General features: G+C 53.0%; 1 protein-coding gene and 1 long non-coding RNA gene across 12 annotated transcripts in view; one reads left to right on the forward strand and one right to left on the reverse strand.

Moving 5' to 3' along the window:
- LOC139361026 (uncharacterized) overlaps nt 1-13,478 on the forward strand; it is a 570,651-nt gene that overhangs the window by 547,050 nt on the left and 10,123 nt on the right. For 7 of the 10 annotated variants that reach the window (XR_011618603.1, XR_011618602.1, XR_011618605.1 and 4 more), the window contains one exon: nt 6,010-6,342. The exons of 1 other annotated variant lie outside the window; for it this stretch is intronic. This is a non-coding gene — a long non-coding RNA (uncharacterized lncRNA). Of the gene's footprint in view, nt 1-6,009; nt 6,498-6,646; nt 11,391-13,478 lie in introns of those variants that run through there. 2 more of the 10 variants (XR_011618599.1, XR_011618606.1) reach the window with 2 other exon arrangements.
- Nucleotides 11,386-13,478, reverse strand: part of LOC139361025 (SH3 domain and tetratricopeptide repeat-containing protein 1-like) — a 49,263-nt gene continuing 47,170 nt past the window's right edge. For both annotated transcript variants that reach the window (XM_071089518.1, XM_071089517.1), the window contains one exon: nt 11,386-11,539. In XM_071089518.1, the coding sequence (XP_070945619.1) occupies nt 11,396-11,539 (144 nt within the window). In that variant the 3' untranslated portion in view covers nt 11,386-11,395. The remainder of the gene's footprint in view (nt 11,540-13,478) is intronic.

The following is a 13,478-nucleotide window of genomic DNA, read 5'->3' on the forward strand; positions in this document are numbered from 1 at the left end:
CTGAGACCCTGACCACACACCTGGGGCTGGAAAATAATACTCACTCTCCCACAGCTCTGGAGGGCAGGAGCCATGGACTGAGACCAGAGTGTTTGCTCCAGGAGAGGCCCTCGTGGCCCATTCAGGTGCGCAGAGCTGCGGGCCTTGCACGCCTTGTTCCCTGGCGCCGCCTCCTCCCATGTGGGTGTGCAGCATCCTGCTCCAGGGCCTTCAGCCTCTGCACCCCTCATCTGCCGATGCAGGTCGTGGCACTTAGGGCCCACCTGGGTTGTCCTCAGAATTCACCTTTATCACCGCATGAGGGAACAGTCCCAGGTTCCAGGGATTGGGACCGGGATTCCTTTGGGGGTCGCTCTGCCGCCCATCACTGTGCCTGAATGTGATGCACACAGCGGCCAGCATATCCAGAGGCCCCAGGAGGACCTGGGGTGGCTGGAGCTAGAGCGGGACCTGGTGTCAGAACCAGGCGGAGCAGGGAACCTCGAGAAAGGCTTGACGTGTACTTGAAGTGAGCAAAGAGTTTTCAATGGATCAGATGAATGTTTTTTATAGATAGCTCTCCAGTCTGTGTGAAAAGATTGGAGGGTGCCGGGGTGGGAGCTGAAGCCCAGGTAGAGGCTTTGCAGAGGCCCCGCGAGGTGGGGCCCAATAGCCACCCCTTCTCCTCCCCTTGGCTATTGGGAGCCATGGTGGACTCATAGCCTGTTTAAGATACTGTGAGTAATATCGTCTCCCCCTCTGGAAATAATGAACTCTTTCACAGACAGGTGTACACCTTCAGTGTATTGCTCAGGAAACAGTGATATAATTCTTAAACATCAAGAATTGATTGTAATAATTATCAATAATACTATTAATATTTTACAATTAATATGGATAATTATTTTAAATAGATGATGGATGAAAAAAATTAATTTTTAATAATTATATCATTTATTAATGTTACTAATTTTTAATATTGTTTTTTGCCATCATCACTTAGTATTGATTTAAGTAAGATTAATTGTTGATATCATTATTTTATTGTGTTAATATTATTAATTAATACTCATTGTTAATATTCTGAATCAGTATTAATATTTAGTATCTTTGTCATTATTAATGTCGATGATTACTAATTTTTATTATATTTATTAATAATTAATAGGCTTGTTCCTCATATCCAGCAGGGAGAAGATGATATTACTCCCAATATTGCAGAAAGTGTACATTCCTCTATGATGTTTTTCCTAATAACCAGGGGGTAGAGGATGACATTATTGAAACTACCGCAGTGTGTGTACATCCTTTCGATCATCTTGTTCCTTCTATCTAGGGTACGAGACGATGATATTACTCCCAATATCGCAAGGGGCGTGGACCTCCACTGTGATATTTTCCCTCACATCCAGCCGGGGAGAGGAAGATATTAGTAAAAGCCAGCAGGGAAGAGGAAGATATTACCCCCAATATCACAGGGGTGTACATCACCTTGTGATATTGTTCCTTATATCCTGGGATGGAGAAGATAATACTAGTGGCAATATCGCAGGGATTTTACACACCCACTGTGCTATTGTTCCAAACAACATGATATGACTCCTAGTATCACAGGGGGAGTACATCCTCCTGTGATATTGTTTCTTATATTCAAGGGGAGAGAATGATATTACTCCCAATATCGCAGGGTTTGCACACACCTCCTGCGATATTGTTCCTAATATCCCAAAGAGGAGAGCATAATATTACTCTCAATATCTCAGCAGGTGTACACCTCGTTTCTAATATTTTTCATAATATCCAAGATGGGAGAGGATGATAAGACTCCCAATATGCCAAGAAGTGTATAGCCGCCTGTGATATAGTTCCTAACATCCAGGTGGGGATAGCATGATATTACTGCCCATATCGCACGAGTGGTAAAACCCCTTCGATATTTAGCCTACGATCCTGTGGGGAGGGGATGATATTACTCCCAATATCGAAGAAGGTGTACACCCCCCTGAGACACTGCACCCAATATCCATGTTGGGTGACGATGACAATATACTCAATATCGCAAGGGATGTACACAAACCCTGGGATATTTTTCCTTATATCTAGAGTGGGAGAAGACACTATTACTCCCAATAACACAGGGACTGTGGCTGTATACCCCTCCTGTGATATTATTCTTAATATCCTAGGGAAGAGAGGATGATACTACACCCAATATCGCAGGGGGAGTACACCCACCCAGTGATGTTGTTCTTAATGTACTCCATCTCCCTCCACCAGGGATATCGTTTCTAATATCCAGGGGAAGAGAGGATAATATTATGCCCAATATTGCAGTGGAGTGTACACACCTTCCATGATGTTGTTCCTAGTATCCAAAGGTAGAGACGATGATGTTACTGGCCATATCGCAGGGGGTGTACACCTTTATGTGATATCGTTTTTGACATTCAGTGGGGGAGAGGGTAACATGAATCCCAATATCGTTGAAGGTGTACAGACCCCTGTGATGTAGTTTCTAATGTACAGGGGTAAGACCAGAATATTGCTCTCAATATCACAGGGGGTGTAACCACCCTGCCCCCTGTATGTTGTTCCTAATATGCAGCAGTGTGGAGGCTGATAGTACTCCCAATATCCCAGAAGGTGCGCCCACACCTGAGATAGAGTTCCTAATATCCAGCGGGAAAGAGGCTGATTTTACTTTCGATATCGCAGTGGGTGTAAACCGCCCCCAACCCCGGGGTATAGTTCCTAATATCCAGGCGGGAAGAATATGACATGGGTGATAATATCGAAGGGGGTAGACACCTCTTCTGTGATATGGTTCCTGATATCCAGGGGGTGAATGGATGATATTACTCCCAATAAAGTAGGAACTGTACAGCCACCCTGGGATTTTGTCCTTAATAACCACAGGGGAGAGATGATATTACTACCAACATTGCAAGGGGTGTACACACCTCCTGTGATATTGTTTCTTATATCCAGGAAAGGAGAAGATGGTATTACTAACAATATTGAAGAGATATACAACCCCCATGGGATATTGTTCTAAAGATACAGGTTGAAAGAGGATGAGACTCCATCCAATATAATAAGGGGTGTACACCCCACCTGTGATATGAATCGTAAAACCTAGAAGAAGAGAGAATGACATTGCTTCCAAAAACACACGGGGTGTACACCTACCTGTGATATTGTTTCTGTCATCTAAAGGAAGAGATGATGATACTATTCCCACTACCGGAGAAGGTACACACCCCCCTATGATATTGTTCCTCATAACTTGTGGGGGAGAGCATGATATTACTTCCAGTATGACAGTGGCTTGACACCCAGTCTGTGATATTGGTTCTGCACACCAACTCTGTGCCACTCGTTTCCCATGCATTCTCTCCACACTTTTGGAACCTCGTGGGAGGCTTTGTCTTTGGTTACAGATGAAGAGACGAAGGGTCTGAGAGGTTAAGCAAGTTTGTTACTGGAAAGCGGTTCCGATCCAGACCTCAAGAGAGGTTTCCTGGATCTCACAGAAGAAAGAATTCCGGGCGAGTCCATAAAGTGAAAGCAAGTTTATTAGGAAAGAAAAGGAATAAAAGAATGGCTACTCTGGCTGGGCGCAGCGGCTCACTCCTGTAATCCTATAACTTTGGGATGCCGAGGAAGGTGGATCGCCTGAGGTGAGAAGTTCGAGACCAGCCTGGTCCAACATGGCAAAACCCTGTCCCCACTAAAATACAAAAAATTAACTGGGCGTGGTGGCAGGTGCCTGTAATCCCAGCTACTAGGAAGACTGAGGCAGGAAAATCGCTTGAACCCAAGAGGTGGAGGTTGTAGTGAGCCAAGATCACGCCACTGCATTCTAGTTCGGTCAACAGAGCAAGACTCCATCTCAAAAAAAAAAAAAAGAAAAAGAAAAGAAAGAATGGCTGCTCCATAGGCAGAGTGGTGCCAAAGGCTGCTGGTTGCCCATTTTCATGGTTATTTCTTGATCATATGCTAAACAAGTTTTGGACTATTCATGAGTGTTCCAGGAAAGGGGTGCGCAATTCACAGAACTGAGAGTTTCTGCCCTCCCTTCTGAGACCACGTAGGGTAACCTCCAGATGTTGCCATGGCATCTGTAAACTGTCGTGGCGCTGGTGGGAGTGTCTTGTAGCAGCTAATGCATTATAATTAGCATATAATGAGCCGTGAGGACAATCAGAGGTCACTCTCGTGGCCATCTTGGGTTTGGTGGGCTTTGGCCGACTTTACTGCAAACTGCTTTATCAGCAAGGTCTTTATGACCTGTATCTTGTGCCGACTTCCTATCTCATCCTGTGACTAAGAATGCCTAGCCTCCTGGGAATGCGGCCTAGTAGGTCTCAGCATCCCTTTACCCAGCCCCCATTCAAGATGGAGTCGCTCTGGTTCACGTGCCTCTGACAAGTTGGCCTGGGTAGAGTGTTCTCTAGTGTGGTTGTTGGAGCTGTTCCTAGAAGTAAGAGGTATTTTCAGTAGGAAACAGGTCTCTGTTAGCCCGGGGACTGGCACTCTGCCCCAGTATGTCGGCCTCATTTTAGTGATGGCAAAACTGGGGCTCAGAGACATCAACTCCCTCATCCCGAACCCCCAGACTGTCAGTGGTGGGCTGGGGTTTGAATGTGGGGCTTGAAGACCCATCATCTCCTCTGGTCCCCCAGTCTCTGCTGCCCAAGAGGAACAGGATCCCAGGATCCAGGCCCCTCATGGCACCAGTCAGGGTGGGTGGAGATGGGGAGGCAGAGTTCCAAAGCTCCCCAGACTCTGAGGCAGGTCGGGGACCAAGAGCAACCCGGACCTGGGGGCCCCACCCCGAGAAGAATGGCTGCAGGCCCGGCCCAGTAGGCAGGAGGTCTGTGTCCTCAGTCAACGTGACGGCGCTTCCAGCTGCTCCAGCCAGGCCGTGCTGTCTTCACGTTTCCAATCATGCGGCCTCCTCTCCAATTCCCAAGCCCAACCCACAGAGACGGCGATCTGGGGTCTACATGAGGTTTGTCAGCAGCTCTGAGCTGCTGCTTCCCGCCTCTCTGCTGCCCCCTGGTGGGGAGGCTCAGGGTAGGGCTCTGGCTGCAAGCATGGGGTCCCAGAACCTCTTGATTCTGTCACCTCTGCTGGGTGGAAAACCAACCCAGGACTGAACCAGCAGATGGGTGCCTGATTCCTTATTATCAGAGCTCCGCCCACTGGCAAGTCTCTCTCCGGACCTCAGTTTCCCCTTCCGTTAAAGGAGGGGCTTGGGGGATACCAAGAAGGGGTAACTGCTTAGTGAGGATGGGAGGTTTCTTCTGGGGAGATGAATACATTTTGAAACTAGATGGCGAGAGTGGTTGCACAGGACTGTGAATGCACAAATGCCACCACATTAATTGCGTTGAAATAGTTAATTGCATGCGATGTGAAAGTCACCTCATTTAAAGTGTGTAAAAAAGGGGCCTGGGAGAGTGCAGTGTATGTGAGAATCACGTGGGACACCCATAGTCTCTGAACCTCGGTTTTCTTGCGTAAACTGGCAAAGAGACCGTGTGAGCCGTGTTCCCTGGGGCCAAGAGATTCCAAGAAGGAAAACCTGGGATTCCTGGGACTAGGATGAGGGCCAGGGGCCGGAAGGGGAGGGGCATGTGGGGATGGCTGGGGTCAGCCCAGATAAGGCTTTCAATACTGGGTAGCAGCGTCTACACAGGCGGAGATCCCTGCATCTCACTTCCTGCAGGGCTGACCAGTGGCCAGAGGTGGGACTGGCCAGGCTCGGCCCAACCAAGTCTGAGAGCAGAGGACACTGAATGAGGGATCCCCGTCGCCACCCTCACTGGCCTGTGGCTCTCCTGACACCACGAGAGGTCCAGGAGCTGACTTTGGGTCCCAATGGGGGACACCATCCAGGCTACAGGCTGGCAGGGTGGTGTGGTGGTCAGTGTACTGGGCTCTGCGTGTCTGCCCCTACCTGCTGTGTGACGGTGGGCCAGACACCTAACCTCTCTGTGCCTCTATTTCTTCAATGGTGAACAGGGACACTAGCAGCCCCCACATCCGATCACAGTGGCCTGAAGGTTAAAGGCAACGGCGGCACGAGACGTACAGTAAGAGCTCTGAGCAGGGAGAGCAGGGAGCTGCCCAGGGAGTTCCACCACCATCTCCCATCTGGCCGCCGAGGAAACCGAGGCTCATGGTGACCTGGCCAGGTCTGTTGGACTCAGGGTCCTTCTCATCCCGAAGATCAGAGAGCTGTCACCAGGGAAGGAGCTGGCCCCTAGACACAGCCCAGGAAGCACACAGAGAAGGATGCCCTGGGGACTTCGGTATGTTATTGCAAAAAAAACATTAATTGCTATTTGAACCCTGCTTTCATGCCTCCATTTCCCAGAAAATGAGCCACGGAGACACCAGGAGAGGCAGGAGACCATCCTCCTTGCACAAAACCCATTCCCTTGGATGCTGTCCTCAGCGAGGGTGGCTGAGGGCCAACCAGGGGGCCCACCCGCAGAGTGGCAGAGGAGGTAGGTTGACCCTGCGGACGTTGAGTTCTGTGGTGAAGGTCCTGGCCTTCTGGTAGAAGAGGATAAACTTCTCACGGTCCAGGAGGAAGTTGTGGGAGATGGTGGCCGGCCACGTGTAGGTCTTCAGCCGTGCCCTTCTTGTTGCTCAGGTCCATGGCGGCTGCCAGGGCCAGCTGGTAGTACCCGGCTGCATCAAACGGGTCCTGAAGGGGACAGGCCATGCTCAGCAAAAGGGGGACTCGGAGCCCGTCTTCCCAGAGGCCGTTCCTGTCTCCAGGTCATTCCACATGTCCAGCCAATGCTGGCTCACCCCATGAGCCCCGAAGCCTGTGACACTGCTGTGGTCTCAGCTGTAGGAGGTGGGGATGACCCTGACACCCCTGGAAGCCTTCCTGAGTGTCCCTATGCCCCACTCACCCCAAGCCTCCTGCCCCAGTGCCACCCTTTCTGTAGGCAGTGGCTGCTTTCCCCATGGGCTGAGGTCAGGGCAGATCCTGCCTGCTCTGACAGTTCCATGCAGGACTCGTGGCTCCAAGCCACAGCAGGGGCAAAGCGTTGAGTGACCCAGGCTCCCCTCTGGCCCCTGTCCATACTGACCATTTCCAGGCCCTCCACGGGACAGGCCAGGTACAAAACCATCTCACAGGTGTCCTCCCTGGCAATGATCCCTGAAATATTGATGGAGTGTGACTCCCCAGACATCCACTCCTGTTTTCAATGCATCTTTGGCTCAAACTCACCATCCCTGGGTTGGGATGCCGTCTCCCAGACCTCCTCCTTGACCCTCCCATCCCCCACCCGGCACCTCTTCCACATGGGGGTCACCCAAGGGACCTCTCTAAGACCCATGCCTAGCCTGTTCCTCTTTGCCATCTCAAGATGGCTCCCAGGGCCAATGAGAAAGTCCAAGACGCAGCAGTCCATTCCCTCACTGCCCCGCCCCACACACAGAGCAGGGGCGTGAGAAGGCCCCGAGTCACCGCCACTGCTCATCCAATGGCCCCCGCCCAGCCGAACACTGGACTCTGTGCTGGGTGTGTGGCTGAGCCTAACGTCCTTGATCCCAGTCTGAGGGACCTGGGAGTGAACACTGACCACACAGGGTGGCCCGGGCTGTGGCAGAGGGAAGCCCAGGAGACCCCAGACTCAGCCGGGGATGGAAGGCAAAGGCTTCCTGAAGGGGTGGGGGCTTCCCAACTAAACAGGAAGGAGCCAGCCAATGCATATGTCTCTGCGTGTGCCTGTGTGTGTGCCTGTGCGTGTTTGTGTGCCTGTGTGTGTGCACGTGTCTGTGTGTGGGCGCCTGTGTGTGCATGTGCATTTGTGTGTGCATTTCCATGTGCCTGTAGTGTGTGAAGCAGCTGTGAGCAGCAGGCTGAGCCAGGACACATCTAATCCACCCTATTCCAGGGCTCACTCTCACATGTAGACTAAAGGGGACCCCATTTTGGAGGCAATCGGCAAAGATGCCCATTTACCTCTGCTTCTCTGCCAGCCTTCCAGGCCCCATGCAGCCCGGCTTTTTCTCCCACTCCTCTGGGCCCTGGGTCCAGGGTCTCCTATACAAGGAGGAGGGTGTAGCCTTGGAAAGACAGCCGCCCTTGGGGAATTCTGAGGGGGCCTCCCTGTGGGAAGCTGGCCTGCGCTGACAGCATAGTCACGATGAGGCCCAGAGGGCTGTGCATGGGAAGGAGGTGAAGGAGGCCTCTGCCCCTCGACCCCAACCGTGGACTTTGGCCTTTCAGGTACTACTTGGCCCTTTCCTTTCTCCTGGACAGGGGGAGTGGGCGGCAGGCTTGACCAAGTGAGATAAAGGCCTCTTCTGGGAGGTCGGTCCCCTTGGGTCCCAGGAGAGACCCTGGGCAGTGAGCAGTGTCCCTCTGGGTCTGACACTTGGCACCTCCCTGTCTGGCTGGGACTTGGGAGGCCACAGGGACCACTTCTGATCACCAGGTGTCGCCAGCACTGGGCAAGGGCCTCCCGGGCAGCCCCAAGCCTGCGGTGGGGGATACGGGGCGGGGTCTTAGGGCTGCCCCAGCTCCTCATGTTGTTCTAAGGCCCCCAAGATTTTGGCCCCTGGACTGGAGTGCCCTGGCCTCTCAGCCCCTAAGGAGCACTGACGAGGTGCCGGTGCGATGCTGAGGAGGGGTCGTGCCTGCTGGGCAGAGGGGTAGAGACACCCCAGGTCTGAGTCTGCCAGTCCCAGCTCTCTACCCCTGCAGGGCTGGGGGCAGAGGGAGCACAGCACCTCCCCTCAAGACAGACCCGACCCAGCAAGGTCTCAGCCTGGCTGGCTGGGCCCCCGCCCCACTACACCTGCCCTAAGCTGGGGTTTCCCTGTCTGTGAACCCAATGATAAGACACTGGGGTCCCACCCAACCCTTCCTGGGTGGTGTGAAGATTCAAGGTGTCTCGGGACTCCAGGAAGGAGTTACTCAGTGCAGGCTGGCACCCTGGGCAGGCTTCCTAGAGGAGGCGCCAGGATTTGGGTTGGATCTTGCAACGTGGATTCAGTGTGAGGATGATGCCGTCCTCTGAAATGTCCTTCTCCCGACCCTGTTTTCTTTGTTAAATGCAACTTGACACTTGACTGTCAAGACTCAGTTTGGTGTCACCTCCTCCAGGAGGGCCCCCCTGACTACAATCCTCCTTCTTTACCCAGAGGCCACCATTGCCCACTCATGTGTCAGCCTCCCTGGCTGAGACTGAGTTCTTGAGGGTGGGGCCTGGCCATCTTGGGAGCTTGGTTGTATCTGCTAACCTTGCCGGCTCCTCCAGCTGGGTGCAGAGCTCCAGGGAGGCCACTGGGCCATTCCTAAGGAAGGCTGGAACCCAGGCCTCTGGGGTGTGGGTGGAGATCCCACTCCAAGGGGTCTGGGAACACCCCGTGCCCTACCCCTGCCACCCACCTTCAGGTCATAGAAGATGATGTCACCGAGCACCAGATACATGTTCACGTAGTAGACGGTCTCCTCGTCGAACTCCAGCAGTGAGTTGCAGAGCTACAGGGCCTTGAGGTAGAAGTGCTCCACCAGCTTGCCATGGCCCAGCCGGTGGTGCAGGGCGGCCAGCTGTGGTAGGCCATGCGCTCGTTCACTGGTCCCCTGGGTGCAGGCCAAAGGTGCAGGTGTGAGGACGTGGCTCCCTGGGGCAGGGAGGGCTCAGGCCCCTCAGGAGCAGGTATGCAGACCCCGGGCTGCATGCCTGGCTTGCCTCCAGGCACCTGTGGTCACCTGGGCAGCTCTGGCCAGTCCCTTCCAGGTTCCCAGACTCGCTTTCCCATGTGCAAAGCAGAACTAATAAGGCCTGCCCCTGTCTACTGTGAGGCTTTGGAAAGTCGGACTTGGATGGCCCAGTTCTTTGTCTACACAGAGCCACCTGCCTTTGCTCACTGGTTTTAACCAGGAGAACCCAAAAGCCATGCAGTCCAGGTGCTCCTGGGCTCCCCGGCTCCAGGCAACTCACAGACGTGACATTCGACTCCTCCTGGGTGTGGCACGATCAGAGCCCCCTACCTTGGGGAGTCAGCTGCACACCTACTGTGTAATGGGCCACGGGGCACAAGGCGCTGGGGCATGTGGCCTGCCTAGGGTTCCCTGTCTCTGGAGGGGGATAGACAACCCTGGCACAGCACCAGGGGATGCCCGGCCTTAAGGGGCAGACTGCTGGAAGGGGAACTGGGATTTTATCAGCCAGAGAGCTGTGTGGTTGATGATGGTGGGAAGGGCACAAGAGAAAGGGAATGTGCCACTCAGCCTGGCACAGGGACCAATGAGATGCCTGGCATGTCTGGAAGGCAGAGGGCACACTGGACAGCCCTTGTGGTCAGCAGCAGGAACAGGCAGAGGAAGCAGAGCTCAGGCAGGCAGGGAGCTCTGCACTGCGTGAGAGACCTTGGGCTGTGCCCCACAGCCGGACGGGGAAGCCCGTTAGGCAGATCTGCCTGCCTGGACAGGAGACCAGGAAAATCCAGCAGCTGTTTCAGCTCCTGGCCTGCAGACCTGGAGGCTGGGCTCTGGCAAAGTGTGGGTCCTGGCAGGGTGGGGGCTCAGGGGACTTACCCAGAGTGATGCTGAGTGCTAGGGCCATGTAGGCAAACTCCAAGCCCTCCTGGGGCTTCTCCAGTGTGGCCAGGAGTGCCACCAGCTTGTTGCACAGCTGAAGCTGCAGCTCCACCTTGCGGTTGCCCGTAGTCACTCCAGGGGCAGGCCTGGTCCTACCACACAGGCAGGTGGGGTCAGGTTTCCCACAGCACCCACCTTGCCCAGCGCCCTCCTCAGAGCTCAAACATGTACTTGGAGCTTCCCATGCCCCAGCTACCCCTGCACCTCGACACAGCTCTGTGCTCTGGGATAACACACAGTTCAGACACCAAGTTGGGGGCTGAAGAGTCACCTGAGGCCCATCCAGCTACACCTGACAGCCTCAGACCAGCCTCTCCCACCTGGGCACCGGGGGTCTGACTGGGGGGAGCCAGCACTCCTCTCTGCTCTAAAAACACCACATTTATCTGTGCCCAGGGCTGAGCAACACTGTGAGCTCAGAGGAAGGGAGAAGCCGTCCCACTTCGGGGTACATGCAGACCTGGGTCTCCCACTGATGCTGTGTGTCCTTTGACATGTCCCTGTGCCTCTCTGAGCCTCAGTTTCCTCATCTGGAAGATGGGGACAGGACTTCTCACTCATGGTTGCTTGAGGTCATCAGGTACAAGGGTAGAACCATTGTCACGTCCAGGCCCCGAGCGTTTGTCTCGGGCAGGGGCATGGTCAATATCATTCCCGGTGAGACCACTTGGAAACTCATCATGTGCATGGGTGGCCCTGCCTCCAGGTGGGAGACCTCTACCGTGCCACACCTGTGCCTCAGCCCTCCAGGTGCTCCACTGAGGCCCACCCACATCAGCCCACAGGCCAGCTCACCCGGTAGAAGGACATGCCTTCCTCCCGCTCCCAGGCCCCATTGAAGAAGATGTCTCCAGCTGCCTCAAACAGCTCCAGCCCCAGGTTGGGGTCGCCTGTGTACAGGTCCACATTCTGTGCCACCTGAAAGGAGACAGAAGTTCCCTTAAGACCCACACCTAGCGAGGTGGCCACGCTCACCTTTGCCAGCCTCCTTCCTCTCACACACTACAGGTACACCTGAGCATTTTTCAGACCCTGTGCATTAGGGCTGCCCCCACCACTGGCATGAGGAAAATGAACTGATGCACCTGAGTGCCAGGAGGTGACTGAGCAGCTGCAGCCCAGGAGCCCGATACCTGTGAATCCTACCACCAGGGCTAGCCCTAGCCCACTCCCCCTGCACTCAAACCAGTCTCTGTGGCCCCCAGATTGCTGGGAGCCCAGCCCCTGGTTCCTTTCTGCGTTGCCACATCCCTGCCACATCAGCAGTGTTTGTGGGTGGGCCTGGTCCCCTCTTGGCCATGAGCTCTTGATCCTTCTCCTCAGCTCAAGGAGGTATACAGCAGGTGCTCAATAATGAAAACTTCACCAGGCTCGTGGGCTTCACAATTTGTTCCAGATCACACTGTGTTTGGGAAAGCCTCTGAAAACAGTCACTATGATAGATTCATTTTGTAAGGAGATGTGCCACGTGTCGCTTGGAGCAAGTTCTGTGTGTTAACTGAGTGGTCGCATTATTTGAGCATGTGCTGTATACCCGCAGATGCTGTGCACTGTGAGGGGCCACGCCTCTGCCCTCAGGGAAAAGATGCTGGCCACTGGGGGAGGATGTGAGGGAACCAGTTGGAGGGAGGGAAAAGGCACACAACAGGTGCTCAGCAGTGGTTTAGGAATGAGTGGATGGATGAATGAATGGATGAGAAGATGTAGACACATGGATGGAAGGATGGGCCTGTGGCTAGATTAATGCTTGGATGCATGGATGGATGGATGGATGGAATGATGTGTGTATGTCTGTATGTATGTATGGGTGGGTAGATAATGTATGGATGGGTGGAGGGTAGATGATGTATGTACATGTGGATGGATAGATGGTGGATAGACGAATGTATGGATAAACAAATGGACAGATAGATGAATGGAGGGATGGATTAATAGGTAGATAGGTGGGTGGATGGATGATGGAAGAATGGATGGATGGATGATGGAAGCATGGATAGATGATGGATAAATAGATATGTGGATGGATGATGGATGGATGGAAGGATGAACGGACGGATGGAACAACAGGTGAATGGATAGATAAAAGGATGGATAAATGATGGATGCAGGGATGGACGGATGGATGAATGGACAGATGGATGGATGATGGATGGATGGAAAGATGAACAGATGAATGGATAAATGGACAGATGGATGAATGGTGGATGGATGGAAGGATGAACAGGTGGATGGATGGAAGGATAGATGAACAGGTGAATGGATAGTTGATGGAAGGATGAATGGACGGATGGATGGATGAACAGGTGAATGGATGGATGATAAATGGATGAAGGATGGATGATAAAAGGATGGATGGATGGATGATGGATGGAAGGATGAACAGATGAATGGATGGATGAATGGATAAATGGATGGATGGAAGGATGAACAGGAGATGAGTGGATGGATGGATATATGGTTGAATGGATGGATGGATGAACAGGTGAATGGATGGATGATGCAAGGATGGACAGATGGATGGAACAACAGGTGAATGGATGGATAAAAGGATGGATAAATGGTGGATGGAGGGATGGACAGATGGATGGATGATGGATGGAAAGATAAACAGATGAATGGATAAATGGACAGATGGATGAATGGTGGATGGATGGAAGGATAGAAAGATGAACAGGTGAATGGATGGTTGATGGATGAATGGACGGATGGATGGACGAACAGGTGAATGGATGGATGATAAAAGGATGGATGGATGGATGGAAGGATGAACAGATGAATGGATGGATGATGGAAAGACGGATGGATGGAAGGATGAACAGGAGATGAGTGGATGGATGGATGGATGGATGAACAGGTG

Source organism: Macaca nemestrina, assembly GCF_043159975.1.
Source record: "Macaca nemestrina isolate mMacNem1 chromosome 4 unlocalized genomic scaffold, mMacNem.hap1 SUPER_4_unloc_1, whole genome shotgun sequence".
NCBI classification, from domain to species: Eukaryota; Metazoa; Chordata; class Mammalia; order Primates; family Cercopithecidae; genus Macaca; species Macaca nemestrina.